The sequence below is a fragment of the Molothrus aeneus genome, chromosome 5 (genome assembly GCF_037042795.1).
Source record: "Molothrus aeneus isolate 106 chromosome 5, BPBGC_Maene_1.0, whole genome shotgun sequence".
Classification (NCBI taxonomy): Eukaryota; Metazoa; Chordata; class Aves; order Passeriformes; family Icteridae; genus Molothrus; species Molothrus aeneus.
This window is the reverse complement of record NC_089650.1, coordinates 18,308,943-18,325,195: the sequence shown is the minus strand read 5'-3', so window position 1 is coordinate 18,325,195 and position 16,253 is coordinate 18,308,943. Positions and strand designations below refer to the sequence as shown.

The following is a 16,253-nucleotide window of genomic DNA, read 5'->3' as shown; positions in this document are numbered from 1 at the left end:
GAAAGTGTCTCTGTGGCAGGGGTGTTGGAAATGATCTTAGGTCCCTTCCAACCCAAACCATCCTGTGACTCTACCCAGGTGGTTGGCACGTTCTGGGATGTGCTCCTGGCCTAAGCAACTGCCCTGCCTAAGCTGAGGCTGCAATCAACCAACACCCATATCTGGAAAATGGGGACGTGTTAATAACCAGCACAAATCCTGGTCTAACGCTGCCACGCCTGACTTCCTGCATCACACACCTGAGTCCCGTGGACTGGTGTCACCTGAACGCCAGGAAGCTGAACTGAGGTGAGGCAGCAGGGAAGACAAATGCCCTGGTGTTACCTGCAGTGCTCCATGCTACATCTCCCTTCTGGGGGGTCCCAAGCAGTCAGGAACCTGAGTGATAATTTGGGTGACTGGTGTTGCTGGAAACAGTACAGCTTGCCTGCCAAGTGAGTGAGTTTAGGAGGGTTAGGATTGGATGTGTTTTGCTGAGAAACAGTAAATACAAGTAGTAACAACAGCTGCAGAGAACAGCAAATGCCATAAATAAATGACAATACTCCAGAAGTTTTAAAAAAAATTATATTGTAAGTACAGTACAAAAAAGTCTGTGTATAATTTTAATGTAATCTGGACCAAACAGCAAAGAAATAACAAAAATATAAAAACTGCTAAGTCTTGACAAAGTTTCCTTATAGTACCAAATACCACAAGATACAGATTATACAAAGTGTACAAATTTTAATAAAAATACAATACACCAGGGTATGTGTTTTTCACTCTTCAAGAGTTTTCACTTGTACAGAGGACAAAGCTAAGGTTGATCCCCTTCTGTTTCTTCAAAAGCAGATCTACCCCTTCACCACAATGCTCCAACTGTGAAGGGCTGGAAAGAACCAGTTATTTTGTGCTGCTCACAACAGCAGATGCTTTAGTGTGGGCCAGGATCTGAAGCAGGACTGGACTGCCTCCCTCCTGGGCCCTTCCTATTTCCAGGCTCACTGGGATTTGTCCTAAGCTGTTAAAACATGTGTTCTGGCCTGGTGGACTAAGAACCTTCTGTGCCTCCTCTGCTGAGAAAACCCCTCACTGCACTGAGAAAAGTTCTGTAAGAGACAGACTACCTTGTACAGGCACATCTGGGGAATACGTGGCAAAGAGGCATGGGGAGAAAAATCCTCCACACCCCAGGATTTAATTTACTTCTGATTTGGGACTCAGCCACAATGAAGGACAGCTCACTTTCAACTGTCCTAAAAAACAGAAGCTAGACTTACTTGGAAGTAAAAAATGCCTCGTCTCTAATTTTAAAACTTTCCTGTTACAGAGCTGATAAGGCCTGAGTCAAATGATATTTCAGTTGTTCTGCCCACCTTCACAAGACAGCCTGTTTCTACAAACTCTTAGAATCTTCCTGGTGTTTCTTTACACAATGCCCATGCTTACTACTATACATAGAGTTGATTCCTGCAGGAAGTGAGACAAACTTGATTCACATTTTTCACACACTGTTGGCTGAGGGAGGAATTTTTGCTTTTAAATTATGTATATATATATAAATATATACACACACACAGAGAAATATACAGGATAAATTAAAATCTGTTACAGATATTGGTAAAAGTTAAATACATGTGATATGAACACCACATACACATACATACACACAGACAAAAGCCTAAACAGGAATCAAGTGTTCTCCTGCTGCTCCTCTTCCAGAGGAGCAGAAAACCAAACTCCAAGTATGTGGCTGGAAGGAAGGGAAACCAGTCCAATCAACCCACATATGCCTTCCTTGGCCATAACTGCCTCAAACTGACCACTGGTCACTGCCTTGCAGCAGCACCACAGCTCCTGCAATAGTGCTGGTGAGAGAGGTGGTGGATGAGCCATTTCACAAAACAGGTGCAAGATGGGCAGAAGCAATCCAAGTTTTTCCCATCTGCTTCTCTACTCCTTTCCATCAAAGCAGGCTGACCATGCCGTGGAAAAATCAGCAGGAGGTTCATTCTCTCAAGCCAATGCAATGGGTTGATACATTGTGCTAATAATGATTTGAGTCCACAAGGAAAATATAAACTTCTTGTCATCTACTTCACTTCAAATACCAGCTAGCAGACCAGCCAGCCAACACTGACAACTTTCAGTTAGTACTGACAGGCGTGGGGGTTGGATAAAGTGACCAAGAGGCGAAAAGCTATCCAGCTTTTCCCTCAAGAAGTGTGTTTTAAACAGAAATAGTTACAAATAGGGCTGGTGAAGAATTCAGTTCTATTCCCTGGTCCAATATGTATCATCTCTACCTGCCCACAGAATATCAGAATATTTTAGTTTAGGCAGGGACAGCAGGAGATCATCGGGTCCATCTCCCTGCTTAAAGCAAGTCCAACTACAGCAGGCTGCTCATTCGGTTTTTGAATATCATCAAGGAAGGAGAGTCAAGAACCTCTCCGGGCCACCTGTTTCAAAGACCCTTCTCATGGTGACAGCTTTCTTGTTTATATTGAGAAGTTCATTCTCTGTTTGCTTCCCCCACTAAATCTGAATTTAAGGCAAATATCTCAAAAGCTTTCTGAATTCTTCATACAAAATACTTTCACACTGGAGGACATTTCACCACCGACACAAAAGGGTTTTCTCAGCTTAAGTTCACAACTTTTCATAAAATAGAACTCAAATAGTTATAATCCTATGTATATACTATACACATATAAAACTTTAAAAGCCTCCACATGGAGCCCCTCAGGAACGTTGGCATAGTGCACATACACAAGTCAGTTACACAGAGGCTGAGTACATCCCAGGATCCTTTCCCATCAAAGTCCAGGCATGATGTAGGCAATGTTGTCTAGTGTGTTTGACTGGGAAAAGAAATTCGGTGGTTTTTAGTGTCAGGTAATAACTCAACATCTCTGAAAAATGGCACAGGTGAGGGTACTAAGCACAATTACTTGGGTTACAAGTTATCATAGGATGAGACAATCAAAGCTGCCCATTGATCACCTCTAACAGGGTGTCAGATGGCAAAAAGAAGTGTCCTTCAGTTTTTCTTGGAAAACGTAACAGAATTCTGAGAGTAGGAATCCTTCTCATGTCCATCAGAAAAAAAGACCCAGCTGTATGTTTTTCAGATGCAGTGTTTCGGTAAGCTCAAGCCCGTGGCTGTACAGCTGAAGGAGGCCTTAGGAGCAGCACCTTTAACTGAGAGATGGAGGAGCTGGATCTGCACCAGTTGTGATTCTAGAATTTAGCAATGCCATCTACTGTCTCAAATACAAATTGCAACACAACTGCTGGGGTTTATCTGGGTCTCAGAACACCACTGTCGTTATGTACCTGACTGTGAAAATCAGATTTATTATCAGCTTCTGAACAGGGCTTTCCAGAAGTGAAGCATAGCTGCCATAATTCACCTAAAGCTCCATTGCTCCTTGTAACAATAAGTTGATCGAGTTTCTAATAAACGCACCACTGCTCATGTGGCGTCACTGTTCTGAATAAACTTGGCAAGCAGGAAGGAAAAAAAGCATCAGGTTTTCCATGGCTTATGATGGGAACACCCCACTGACTCAGCTTTTGTGCATAGAGCCAGTTTGTGGGTGTTCACAGACTAAATTTTCAACTTTTTTCCTGTTTTGACAGTCCACTTTTGTAATGAATAAACGTTTGGGCTGCCCTATTATGACATGTCCATTCATATCCCATTTTCGTTGCCCCCTCTGCCAGATTTGTTTTTAATCTCTTAAGTTTTGCAGACTGTAGTTTTTTTATTTTTGCTCCTCTCCTTTGCTGCTTTATTCATGTCTCCTGTAGGAAGTATGACTCCTGATGGCTGCTGCCATCTTAATCTATGTCCACACCCGGCTACACAGATGCCACAAGCTGTTGCTAAATCAGGGCTTAATATTAAGAGTAGCTTAAAGCAGAAAAGAAACTGTAGTTATGCAGCTCCTTAAGAGAGACTATTTTTCCTTTCTCAGAGAAGGTTTCAGCCACTTGTAAAAGGTCCTACACCATCACATTAGGAATCCTGAGATCACAAATTGGTTTTTATGCTACTGAAGGAAAAACAGCTTGTGTGATAAAGAGCAGCTTGAAGGTGATTTTATTTTTATGGAAAATTAGAACTTTCAAAAATACTGGTTTACTTTTATTTGTTTTAGATTGATTGACTCCATCATGACTAAAACAGGACCTACCCACGCTGCAATCCATGCTACAAATATTAGGTCAGCTGCCAGTGGGAGAAAAAAAGGTTGCACAATGTTGTACAACGGTAATATCTGTAAGAATTTCAATAAATATTTCTCTATAAAAGCCCATGACCAAGACAAATTTTCTTACTGCATTGGAATTATAGTTATATTACACTGATTAATCAAAAAAGCTCTATTTGTAATCTACTGAAATTAACAGTGCTAGAAAGAAAATAACCACAAAGAACTCACCAAAACATGTTTTGGGCAGCCATTCAACTCAGGCAGTTGTGTGGTCAGACAAGCCAACGGGCCCAAAGCACAGATGATTGAGTCTAGGAGTACTGACAAACTTCCAGAAACAGCCACCATTCCCTGGTAATGAGGGAAGAAAAAAATTGGATAGGGATGAGTAGTGGAAATTGCACTTCTTTCTCAACTGTATCCACTCTCATGTAGATACTGTATCTTCACCTCCTCCAGTCCACTCTCACTATTTACACAGTAACAAAACTGTGTCTTGTGCTTTGGAGAGACTGCTGGCTCAAAAACTTTAGATTTCAGTAGTCAACAAACTGGTGCAGGATAAAGGTAGGAATCAACAGAAAACACCACAAAGTTGTCAGTTGCATAAAACACTGATTCCACAAATTTTTGTAATATATTTTCTGTGCCATTTTGTACCATCTATTTTGTTAACTACATGAGTCCTCATGACAATAGTTGTTTTATTTTTGAAGGTAAAGAAATGCTAAGCCTGTAACAAATGCTTTAGTCATTGATATACTTTCAGGAAAGTATATCAATGTGTGCTTTTCTGGGCTCTGGTTGTTTCTCCCATGATCTCAAATCAGTCATACCAAAACCAAAATGCAAGAACATTTATTTCACCATTGATAAAATAAGCAAGCATAGTGGGGTGAGATTATCATGCTACTCATAAAACTCAGTGACATTATTTGAGACAAAAATATTTTCTCCTTAGAGGCTGGGCTGAGTTCTCTGTGAATGTGCATTCACAGAGTCACTGTCATTTAATAGCAGGAAGCCATTAAAATGTGACATTATGTTACCAGGTAAATTGAAATAATTGTAGCCCCTATCCAAAGCACTGGCAATTGGATACCACCAGAAAACTAGAGGACATGCAAGAAACTTCTTGGGAAAGGGTCACAGTTCTGTAAAAAGTAGAACAGTAACAGAATCTGACCCCAGACTGACTAAATAGTAAGGAAGTACCAAATCAAAGGTGAACTTACAGCAAGAAAAGACTGAAGAGTTTGCTGAACTACAAACTGGTCTCAAAGACTAGAGCTGCAAAGCACCCGTCTTTCACTGCTGCCTACTGTTTACTGAGGCCTTTTATTTCACTGAAAATAAAGAGCGATGCATCAAAGAAACAGGGCATGCCACCTCTAGTTTCTCTTCCTAACAGAAAACCACTGGTTAAACTTTTAAGAAAATAAAACAATCATCTCCCTGAACGTATTGTGTGGATTACAGGACATCACTGTGACATTGCTGGTTACAAGCTCACCTCTGTTTCCTGCAGTCTGTGTCCAATGAGGCTCAGGGATTCACCCAGTAACTGTAAATGTGCAGCTACATCAATGGGATCCGTCTCAGGGGCTTTGGCTGGTGAGGAAGGCACCACCACGGTGCTGGTGGGGGATTTTTTGTGAGGAGAAACCACTCCTGTTGGAGAAGCTGGAAAACATACTAATTAAAATTCCATATTCCTTGCTTTCACTCTTTTACTCACAAGCCTATTTAGTTACTGAAGTTCAAATCTCATAGGCATGAGGTGCTTGAATAGTTCTGTTACCCTGGTCTCATAGTCTCTGGACTCTTGAAATTTTTTTTTAACATGTACAGAACCTGTCTACCTCAGCTGAATGCAGCTGGGGAGATTTGGCATCAGAGATGCTAAACCAAGAACAACCCATCTTCTATCTAGCAGCAAACTAATCCCACTAGAACCTCATTTCTGCCTCTTCTTCTTTTACATTTCAATCCTTAAACTGCCAAAACCAATACCATTCTATGAATCAGACAAGGAAATCTTTATGAAAAATGCTGGCATCACTCTCACTTTCACAGAAAAATTGATTTGACTAGTGATTTAAATGTCATGCTTTAAACATGATTTAAATGTCATGTGAGAAAGCAGGTAAGGAGGTGAAGCAAGTAAGGACCTTTGTTTTTTATTCTACAGGCAACACTACCTTCCCCAAGGTAAAGAATTTGTCTTAAAAAATTTGTCTCGTCCAAGAAAAGAGATGAGACAAATAAAGTGCAACAATTACCTTTCATTTTTGGAGCACCATCTGAAGATGATGCCTTTCTCTTCACGGTGGTGGCCTCTGCTTTATTCTGCTTGTGTTGGAGATACTGAGCTTTCTGTTTCCAGGTCTGTAGTTACCATGGTAAGAAAAGAAAGATTCATAACATTAGGTAATTTTGTTACCTGATGCCAGGACCTGGAGGCAGAATGATGTTACATAGTTAGGAGGTGAAGCAATCCCATGAGAACAAAATTAATGCTTTTATGTTTGCAAGGGCAAGATTTCCATACTTTCCACCTTTACATGCTTTAAGGATATAGGTAACATATTTCAAGGCATTGTGGCAATGCTGCCACCACATTCTTCATCTAAGCACCTAGTTCACAGAAATAATTTTCCAAAAACATCTGACAGAAACACTCACCAACTTATCCTTCTCAGGTAGCTGCTTCCACACTTCTGCCAGTTTTTTACTTAGCTCTCCAAAATCTGGCAGAAAGAAACGAAAAGAAACGAAACGAAAAGAAACGAAAAGAAAAGAAAAGAAAAGAAAAGAAAAGAAAAGAAAAGAAAAGAAAAGAAAAGAAAAGAAAAGAAAAGAAAAGAAAAGAAAAATGTTTAAAACAAATTTGATCATAAAATCCTGGAGAGAACATAGGAAATTTACCGGCCCCTCCACACACATTTAGGAAGCAAGCCATTCTACAACTGCAACTCTCCACACTGTACTAAAAATGTGCATTCCTGTTACTCTTTAAAATAAAAAAAAAAAAAGCTGATAGCAGGAAGATGAAGTCACAGTGTATTCAGGGGAAAGTGACAACAATGAAGGTAATTCTTTAAGTAAATAAAAAGTTAGCAAGTTCTTTACCTAGATTCACAACTTGGTTAAAATAAAATTATAATACAACCACGAAATCCACTCCTAGCCCCTTTGCCATCTCTTATTCTAAATAACATTGGCAGATTCTTTGCATTATGTCAAAATTAAGAAGTTGGTCTGAAATGGAGACAATATGTTCTGCTAATTAATCTGACTGGTGTAAAATCAAGAGAAGAGAAGGCTGGATTATTCCCTTACCTATTCCAGGATGCTCAGACACAATATTTGTACGATATTCCTTACAGAACACTTGATAAGCAGACATGTTTTTCTTCTTTGGCTAGTCAGAAGAAGAAAGGAAACAAAGATTTTTAATTATGATGAGACCTTCTCCAATTTAGTAGGAATTTGGCATTTATTAAAGACTTAAAGAAAGATATGATACTTAGGTCAGAAAACTTAAAAAGCAGTCCTTTACATCTCCTGGCTGAATTTAGTCTTTATGAAAGCACAGGAATCAGCCAGAAACAGTCTTAGTACAAGGCTTATCTTGCAAAACTCAACAAGCTACTATTCTAAATTCAGGATCAACATACAACTTTGGTAATGTATTTCAGTTTTAAAACCTATAATAAAACCCAGTATCTGTTATTCTATTCACAGTACCTATTATAGATCTGTCAAAAGGATTAAGTTCTCATGATATTGTTTTGTTCCATTCCTTGCATCCTTACAAAGTACTTCCATTTGGCAGGAAAAGAGACTGTGCAGTACATTGACAGCAAGGTATTGCAATTGCTGAGCTATGATCAGGGAAAAATTCCAAAACAGAATAGGATAATGGCTGAAGAGATTTGGGCTCTGTCTGTCCATTTCCTCATACAAAGCATTATTTCTCTAGCTGAACATGCACAAACTCTTTTTCCCCATTTACTTACACAGCTACAGTTATCTCATTTGTAAACTCGTTCACATGCTAGCTACCACTTCTGCTACTCATATCTTTATGCAGTAACCATGGAAAACTGAATGTCTAGGACAGGACAAAACTGGGAACATGGTAGTCTATTAGAATTAGAATTTCATTTGAATACAGGAGTAAATGGGTAAATATCTTCAATTTTCAAGTAACAGCTTGATTCCTTTTTACAGGAACTTTGATCACTAGTCCAAAAGTCTGCCTGGGAATAGCTAGAGCCAGTCACATTAGAAAAAGATGCAGATGTGCTTGGTACATGACCCACACCAAGCAAAATTAAGTATAACTTTCCCAGAGAACCTCTACTGGCTAAAGACTGTCTGTACCACAAAGCCAGAGGAACATATATTCCTTCTGCTACACACAGAAATCACAGTGGCTGACACATTTTTCCAAATATGCTTCACTTAAACCATTGATAATTGGTATCAGTTATCCTTTGTTTCAATTTAACATGCCTTTGTAATGGAGTGCCTAATTCAACATTACCCACCACCCAATTTCTATTTTCTGAAAAGAAATTCAAATTTTCCTTACTTTGTCTCTTTCTCTTTCCTTTTCTCTCTCCTTTTCTTTTTCTCTTTCTTTTTCTTTTTCCTTTTCTCGTTCCTTTTCTTTTTCCTTTTCTTTTTCTCTTTCCTTCTCCTTCTCTCTTTCCTTTTCTTTTTCTCTTTCCTTCTCCTTCTCTCTTTCCTTTTCTTTTTCTCTTTCCTTCTCCTTCTCTCTTTCCTTTTCTCTTTCCTTTTCCTTTTCCCATTTCTCAGACTTGTCCTTCTCCCTGTCTTCCTTTTTTCTCCTCTTCTCGCCTTGACCATCTGAGTGAAAAACAGCAGGAGGAGGTGGAGGGACACCATAGGGGGTACTGGCAGGTGGTGGTGACACTCTTACTTCTGCTACTGCCACAGGAGAGTGCCCAGAACTCTTTTTAGACTTGGAGTGCTTCTTCTCTCTGTGTTTCTCCTTATCCTTTTTTTTCTTACTTTTTTTGGACTTCTTCTTCTTCTTGATTTCCCGGTAGGAGTCATCTATCACCAGCTCTCCAGCCTCCAACTCTCCACCAGAGGAAGAACCAGATTCTGGTGGTGCCTCCATACCTGAAACCTCGTACTCACTTCCATGGCCCTCTGAATGAAGGGAGGTGTCAGCACCAAAACTCTCAGAAGGCGGATGTGAGTCTGGAGGTGGTTTGTGCTTTTTCCGGGATGACTTCAGGAAGCTCTGCAGGTCGTGCCCCAGCAGGAATGAGCCTTGCTCATCTCGAGCTGATTTCTTTGAAGATTTCTTTGCAGCTGCTGATGCTGAAGAGTAGGATAAAGAATCATCATCTGCTGCACTACTTTTTTCTTTTGGTGAAAGGATGAGCTTCATCTTCAAGCCGTCAGGTTCACGAAGTGTAAGTGTCTCCGTGTTCACGTAAAGAGGTTTCATTTTTTTAGATTTGTGGGAGCTGCTGTCATCCACTGAGTGCTCCCCACTGCTCCCACTCAGCTTCTTCTTGGGATGCTCCTTTCTGCTTTCAGAATGGCCAGAGGAAGAATGAGATGATTTTTCCGAGGTCCTCTTTGAAGACTTTGAGCTTGTGGCTAAAGGTGAGTTGATAGTCTTAAGTAAATCCATGGTTGTATCAACTGAGGATGGGCTAGAAGCTGCTTTTTTCTTCTTTTTTGATGGTAGATCCAAAGGCGAGACACCTGAAAAAGATCAAAAGAAATGTACATTGAGATGATTCCCTTAAAGATGGAAAGGAAGGGAAGTGAGAATCCTGTGGGCCTTCCAATTACAGGTGACAGATTTACATCCTGGCTTAAAAAGAACCACAGCCATCTCAGCACAGCCTTACTGACACAATTCAGAGGCTGTGACATCTGAGCTGGTCAAATAATTTAAGGAAGGGAGAGACTGCAGGGAAGTTCTTGAAGTTTTGTGAAACTCCATTTGTGACTTATGAAATAAAATATTTTGATGAAAATACACCTAACTGAAATTACACCTCAAGTGCACGGTTTTTGTGACATTTTTAGCCAAGGTGAAACCAATGAGTTGAAAATATGAGCTTTTTCATTCTGGAGACAGATTTTGATGAAAGATGAAATTTCAGTTTGGCTTTCTCCTTCTACTGGACCAATAATAAATCCTAAATGTGTTAAGCTTCTATGAGCTGAATTGTCATTTTCCGGCCAACTTATTAATTGTGAGAGTACCTGAACCGAGAAGCATTTCTTTTTCAATCTCAGACATTCTATTTTTTTAAATCCAGAGGAAGTTATATTACCTGTAAGTATAATTAGTTTTCAATGCAATCGGTGTCAAATGTGAAGGCATGAGTTAGCAAACTACAACTTATCAATGAAAAAGGGATGGAAGATCTCTACCCCCTACCATGGCAATTTGTTAAGCCAGACTCTGAAAATTTAATTCCCTAATCTTCTGCTGGTCTGGTGCTGATCAGTGTCAGGTTTCTGATTAGCTGTTCTAATGCAGGTTGATGTATTCTCCTTCTATAAAATACTAACCACAAAGCTTGATGACACTGGTTTAAGAGCTTCCTTTCCTTAAAGTCATGATCTGTTAGCCCCTTCTCCTGCTTGATTACTTCCTTACCTCTGTAGCAGAACTCATCGGAGGAATGCTTTCTCTTCTTTTTGTGAGCTTCTGTCCCTGGAAAAAACTCACTGTCCTGGAATAAGAAGAAAAAAATTGCTGTCAAAAAGGAGGGAAATAATATCAGAGTCACATGGACTATTAACAGATAAAAATTTATAGGAGGTATCAAGGGTTATTTGTACTGCTGTAACATCAAGGATCTGTAGGTATGAACCAGTATCATCTTTCTAGATGCTAAAAGAAAACCTACTCTGTCCCCCAGAGCACACAGTGTAGATTTAAAGTAAGATGAAACACATGTTACAGATAGGTGGGAGAATACAAAAATATCATTAGTCAGGATTGGTTTCAGCACAATGGTCACCTAATTGACGTAGAGCTTTCTGTAGGCACGGCAGCACAACAGGGCTCCAAGGACACTGAAAGACAGACCTCTGCAGGGAGACCCCCAAGAGAGAGGAGCAACATAAAAGAAAAAGCAAATTTGCAAAGTGTTGAGAGATGGGCAATGCAAGCCATCACTTGAAGATCAGCTGATAAATTGATAAAAGACTGACATCTACCCTTTAATAAAGCTAAGAAATAACTTCAGATACATAGACTATCAAGCCTTGAAAACAAAGGAGAGCAGTTCACGCTTACTATGCTGAAAAAGAAGTAACAGGAGGTACAAAGAGGTGACCAACTAGAATGATGGGACAAAAATTTGTCCTTAATATGCCATGTCACCTAATTATTATCTGTGGTTTGATCAATTTATGAAATAGAAATTGAAGCTCCTCTAAAGAATTCCAACCACAAGGTAGAAGATTTTAATTTTAAACAAAAATTTGCTTTTGAGATGAAAAAAAACCCCAAATCACTAGATAGCCACCTCTGAGCTAACAGCAGAAATTGTAGCTCAAAGAGGAAAGAAGTTTTTGAAGAAACCTAAGTTGCCACTATGTGATTTCAAGAGTTAAGGGCCCAAAGAGGTAAATAGGGCAAGTTCATTCTTCTCAAGAGCTATCGTTTCAGGCTGTCTGCAGAATCAGGAAGACAACAGTGCATCAGTTAATATTCTGTCCATCCTTTGCTGGCTATTTCCACAACCATATTTTTAAAAATGGGTGTAAGAAGTTATTAAGAGCATTTTCTTACTTGCAAGGTATGTCCCATCAACACAGGGACAACACTCCTACTACCTCATTTTCTGAGGCCAAAAAAATTGGAATCAGGGATTGATTCCCTCCTTTTCTCCAGGAAAGTTACTGAACAATACAGGACATGATTAGCTGCTCTTGTTGTCTTCTACATGCATTTCTAAATAAAAAACATATCAAAAAAAAGGAAAAGAGACCCATCCCATCCCATCACTACCTTTATGCATATCCATACACCCTGAACCTTTTCTCTGAGGGTTTCTACCTGAGTTGCTGTCTCGTCCTCCTCTTGCAGAAGATCCTTGTACGAGCGCTTTTTCTCTCGCTGTATCCTGCCAGGTGCCAGCCCGTCGTCAACACTTCGGTGACTCTCTAGGGACTCTGATTTATGGGAAATGGGAAAAAAGGAAGAAATGAAATACCACATTAAGGAACGACAGACAAGTGGACCAGTCATAAAATAAGCTAACAGTGGATACTGGCACAGAGTGATGCACAAAACCCAAAAAGCACAGAGGCCTGAAAGGTAACAAACAGTCTGTACTGTCTGACCAGAGGGATGGGGCTTGGTGCTCTAACACAATCATTCCAGATCCAATCTCTAATGCCTGTATGTTCCTTCCTAAAGACAAGTGGATCTAGAAATGTTGCCATGACTAAATGTATCATTATCCCCTGTCCCATTGACTTGTCAGGGAGAAGAAAGGCTGCAGTGGCAGAGTTCCCAATCAGGGTGTCTGCAGTAGGAAATACCACCCATTTCTCTCTCAAGTTCTAATCCCAGTACTTTACACCTGAAAGTCAAGGGCTTGGGATTGTCCGGTAACTTGGCCAGGTTAAATTTAAGGGCTCCACAGCAACCTAACTTCTTTCCCACTCTGACTGCATGGCCTGGCAAGGGCTGCAAAGGGCACCCTTCAAAAAAAATTATTTGTTGATTCTTTTTGCAAATCCCTCTGAGATTATGAAGCAGTCATACCTTCTTTCTTCTTGGCGCCATCATAAGCCATGGTGGTCCTGCAGGAGCCTGTGAATGAGCTGCCACGTCTGGGCTCCTTCCCCCGTTCCCATCTATAGGAAAAGGTCTGAGAAACAGAGATGAAAATAACCCTCCCACAAAGAAGAAGCACTATGTAAATGGGGAAACTTTCTCTGAACCAAATAAGGATTCTCTGGGAGACAGTGGGAAAGGAAATGAGTGGTCACTCTTCAGGCTTGATAGATTTGGGTGTATTAATCAAAATGGATATTGTATTATTCTAAATATAGAAAATGCCACCCTTTCTTATAAAATATCTGAATCACTGAACTAATTTATTTACAAAAATAGAAAGAGGGTGAGAAGACAACTGAGTTTGATTTTCATGATACACAAAACTGCACCCTGTGTCAAAGCCATTTTTTGTCAGGAGCCAAAGAGTGGGATGTTTAAAGAGATTTCAAACCCTTGAGTCTCAGATGAAGTGAAGGAAAAGAAGGGACCAGGCAGAAGGAATTAAATTACAAAATAATTATTGGGGTTTTTTTTGTTGTGGGTGGGTTTTTTTGGTTTTGGTTTTTTTTTTTTTTGTTTGTTTGTTTTGTTTTTTTTTTACTAGAGGATCACACATTTTGTATTAGAGGTGTGTATCCTCCTGATGTGCTTCCCAATGCTACCACTGCAGCCATTCTGAATGCCAGCCTGGGAGAGGGGATGAGCACTCCTTTTAGCTAGGCCTGCAGCAACCCAACCTCTACCCCCCAGGTTTCAGGCCTCCTCTAAGGGAGCCACTGTGCCAGCTAGGGGCATGCAGCAGGACAGTGCTACTGTGGAATGGCCACACTCTGGTTCTCCCAGAGCAAACAGCTTTTGTTCCTCAGCCACTGACCAGCTTAGCAAGATCGACATTCTGCTCCTATGGGATTAATCCAATGGCTGCCAGCTGCCTTTGTGTGTTTGTGTGTACGTGCACATGTGTAAACACCCAGGCACAAACACCGTGCAGCCTGTTCATCCCAGCTGCCATGGTAATCTTGCCACACTGAAGCTACACGGGAATACTCTGGGAGCAGGGAACTGGTGCTTGTACATCCCCCATGCAACTCGATTTTATAAACAACTGGCTGAGGCTGACAATGTACAACTCATTCATCCTACAGTGGTTACTTAACTGATGCAACAAAGTCTCAACTAAATCAGGCTTGTGGGTACATACGAGATGCTTCTGTTTAAATTCATAGGAATACATGCTATTTCTTCGGGTTTTGAGAAAATACCCACTGCTGAATGTCAAGACAGTGTTCTGACCATTATATATTGCTGGTAGCAAACACAAGGATTCCACCTAAACACAAGAGCACTGCCTATGTACATGCAGAGAACACTGCACTCAGCAATAAAAAAGAGCATCTTGCCACTTGTGGGCTAGTGATCTTAAACCAGACGTTTTCAACATTTTGTGCTGTTTGCTTGTCAGACAGACTTCACTGAGAGGACACACAACACCAGAGTATTGTGCTCAAGACAGAAAGGGTCTAATATAGATACTGCTCTGCAAAACAAAGCTGAAGACATTCATTCATGAATGGATGACATGGAGAGCCTAAGATTTCTTTGTGCCTACATGCATACCTTTTAGTCTCTTTTTAGATCTTATCTGCTTGGCAAGGACAAAGCTTGGTAGATACTGCCCAAAGGTGCTCACAGCCCAGACCTCCAATCCGGCAAATACAAAACATAACCACTCTCATCTTGTAAACCTCACTTAGGTTCCCCTGCTTCAAATTCCCGGGTTTCAGCAGCGATGGCACAGGCTCAGCGGGGAAGCTCTCCCTGCACGTCTCCCGCTCCTTAGCGCACATGCCTGCGGGTTCAAGGCCTAGCCTGGCTCTTCTGCAGCCCCGGGGCTCCGCACGGAGCCCCGGTCCTCGGTCCCGGTGCCGGTGCCGGCTGGCTGTGGAGGCGGCTCCCTCACCCCTGTGCCGCCAGCGCCCCGGGCCGGGGCCGTCAGGGCAGGCGGCACCGCCGGCAGCTCCGCGCGCAGCCGAGGGCGCCAACCCCGGCACCGGCCCCTCCGCGGGCACGGACCGGCACCCGGCCCGTCCTGCGCATGCGCTCCGACACCCCCCGGAGCCCGGGCCCCGTCACCGCCGCCTCCGTTCAAAGCGGGCTCGTCCGCCCCGCTCCCGCCCGCGCGTCCCCTCACCCGAGCGGGCTCCAGCCTCACGCCAGCCCGCGGCTCCGCCCCTGCAGCAGGCCCGGGCGTGCCCCGACTGCGGGGCCGCCCAGCGGCGACAAGGCCCGCCGGCGCCAAGCCGCGGCCGCTGGGTGGGGACGAACCGCGGCCGCCTCACTCGGCCCCGCCGCTTCCCGCCGCGCCGCCGCCCGCGGCCGCCATCTTGGACAGGGAGACAAGGGACCCGCGCCAGCGCCGGCCAGCCGAGCGCCGAGCGCCTCCAACGCGGCACCCGCGGGGCGGGGCGCCGGCTTGCCGAGCTCATCGATGAGCAGCGCGTCCCCACTTGGCCGAGCGACACACGGGGGACACACGGGGACACACACGGGGGATATCTGTGCCCGGCTCCGACCCCACCACCACCTGTGCAGGGGTGCCCACGTTCGCCCTAGCTTGGCACAGCCTCCTCTTGGTGTGTGCGGGCGCTGCGCGGTCCCGGCACAGCTTCCCCTCGCGTGTCCGTGCCCGTAGGAGGCTGAGCTGGCTGGGCTCGCAGCCCGGGCTGGCTGTTGGCCGCTTGTTGCTGCCGCGGTGGGTCAGTGGGAAAGGGTGAAATCCTGTTATTAAACATTAAAAAGCCTGCACCTTCGTGAGATTAGTCGCACACACACATGAACGGGCCCATCTCTCTTCAGACTGATCCCCCGAGGAGCTGCAGTGCACAGCTGGGGCAGCGATAAGTGCGACTGCACAGCCCACTCGGGACTACTGCCCGCGAAGGCATCGCCCACCCCTCGCACCCGTTCTTATCGATTGCCCAAAGGCGGCAGCCAAGAGAAAGGCAAATTGCCCCCAGCATCTTCTAAAGGGCTCATTCATTATTGCAAAGGCTTCAAGACAGAGGTTAAAAAAAAACTCAGAAAACAGCCAGGTCAGGAAAGAATCCTTTTCCCCACTCGGTTAGCCCTTCTTCACTCTGACCTGATGGGAGGTTCAACAAACCTCATTTCACTGTCACCTTAAATCTCATCATCTCCACTGATGCAAGAGGTACCTTTTTATTGAGGTGCCGGCAGACACCCCG

General features: G+C 42.9%; 1 protein-coding gene across 3 annotated transcripts; it reads right to left on the bottom strand.

Annotated features, from left to right (window-relative positions):
• Positions 1 to 553: 553 nt before the first annotated feature.
• HMGXB4 (HMG-box containing 4) lies at positions 554 to 15,301 on the bottom strand. 3 transcript variants are annotated; one of them, XM_066549662.1, is made up of 11 exons: positions 15,200 to 15,299; positions 12,994 to 13,099; positions 12,280 to 12,395; positions 10,870 to 10,945; positions 8,806 to 9,959; positions 7,548 to 7,629; positions 6,891 to 6,955; positions 6,488 to 6,593; positions 5,719 to 5,888; positions 4,434 to 4,556; positions 554 to 2,846 (listed from the first exon to the last, which is right to left on the bottom strand). In XM_066549662.1, exons 2-11 carry the CDS (start codon positions 13,022 to 13,024, stop codon positions 2,802 to 2,804), a joined length of 1,968 nt encoding a protein of 655 aa, XP_066405759.1. In that variant the 5' UTR covers positions 13,025 to 13,099; positions 15,200 to 15,299; the 3' UTR covers positions 554 to 2,801. The 3 variants fall into 3 exon arrangements, with proteins under 3 accessions (XP_066405759.1, XP_066405761.1, XP_066405760.1); XM_066549664.1 differs by lacking the exon at positions 12,994 to 13,099 and having other exon boundaries at positions 15,200 to 15,301; XM_066549663.1 differs by lacking the exon at positions 15,200 to 15,299 and having other exon boundaries at positions 12,994 to 13,587.
• Between the last annotated feature and the right edge of the window lie 952 nt (positions 15,302 to 16,253).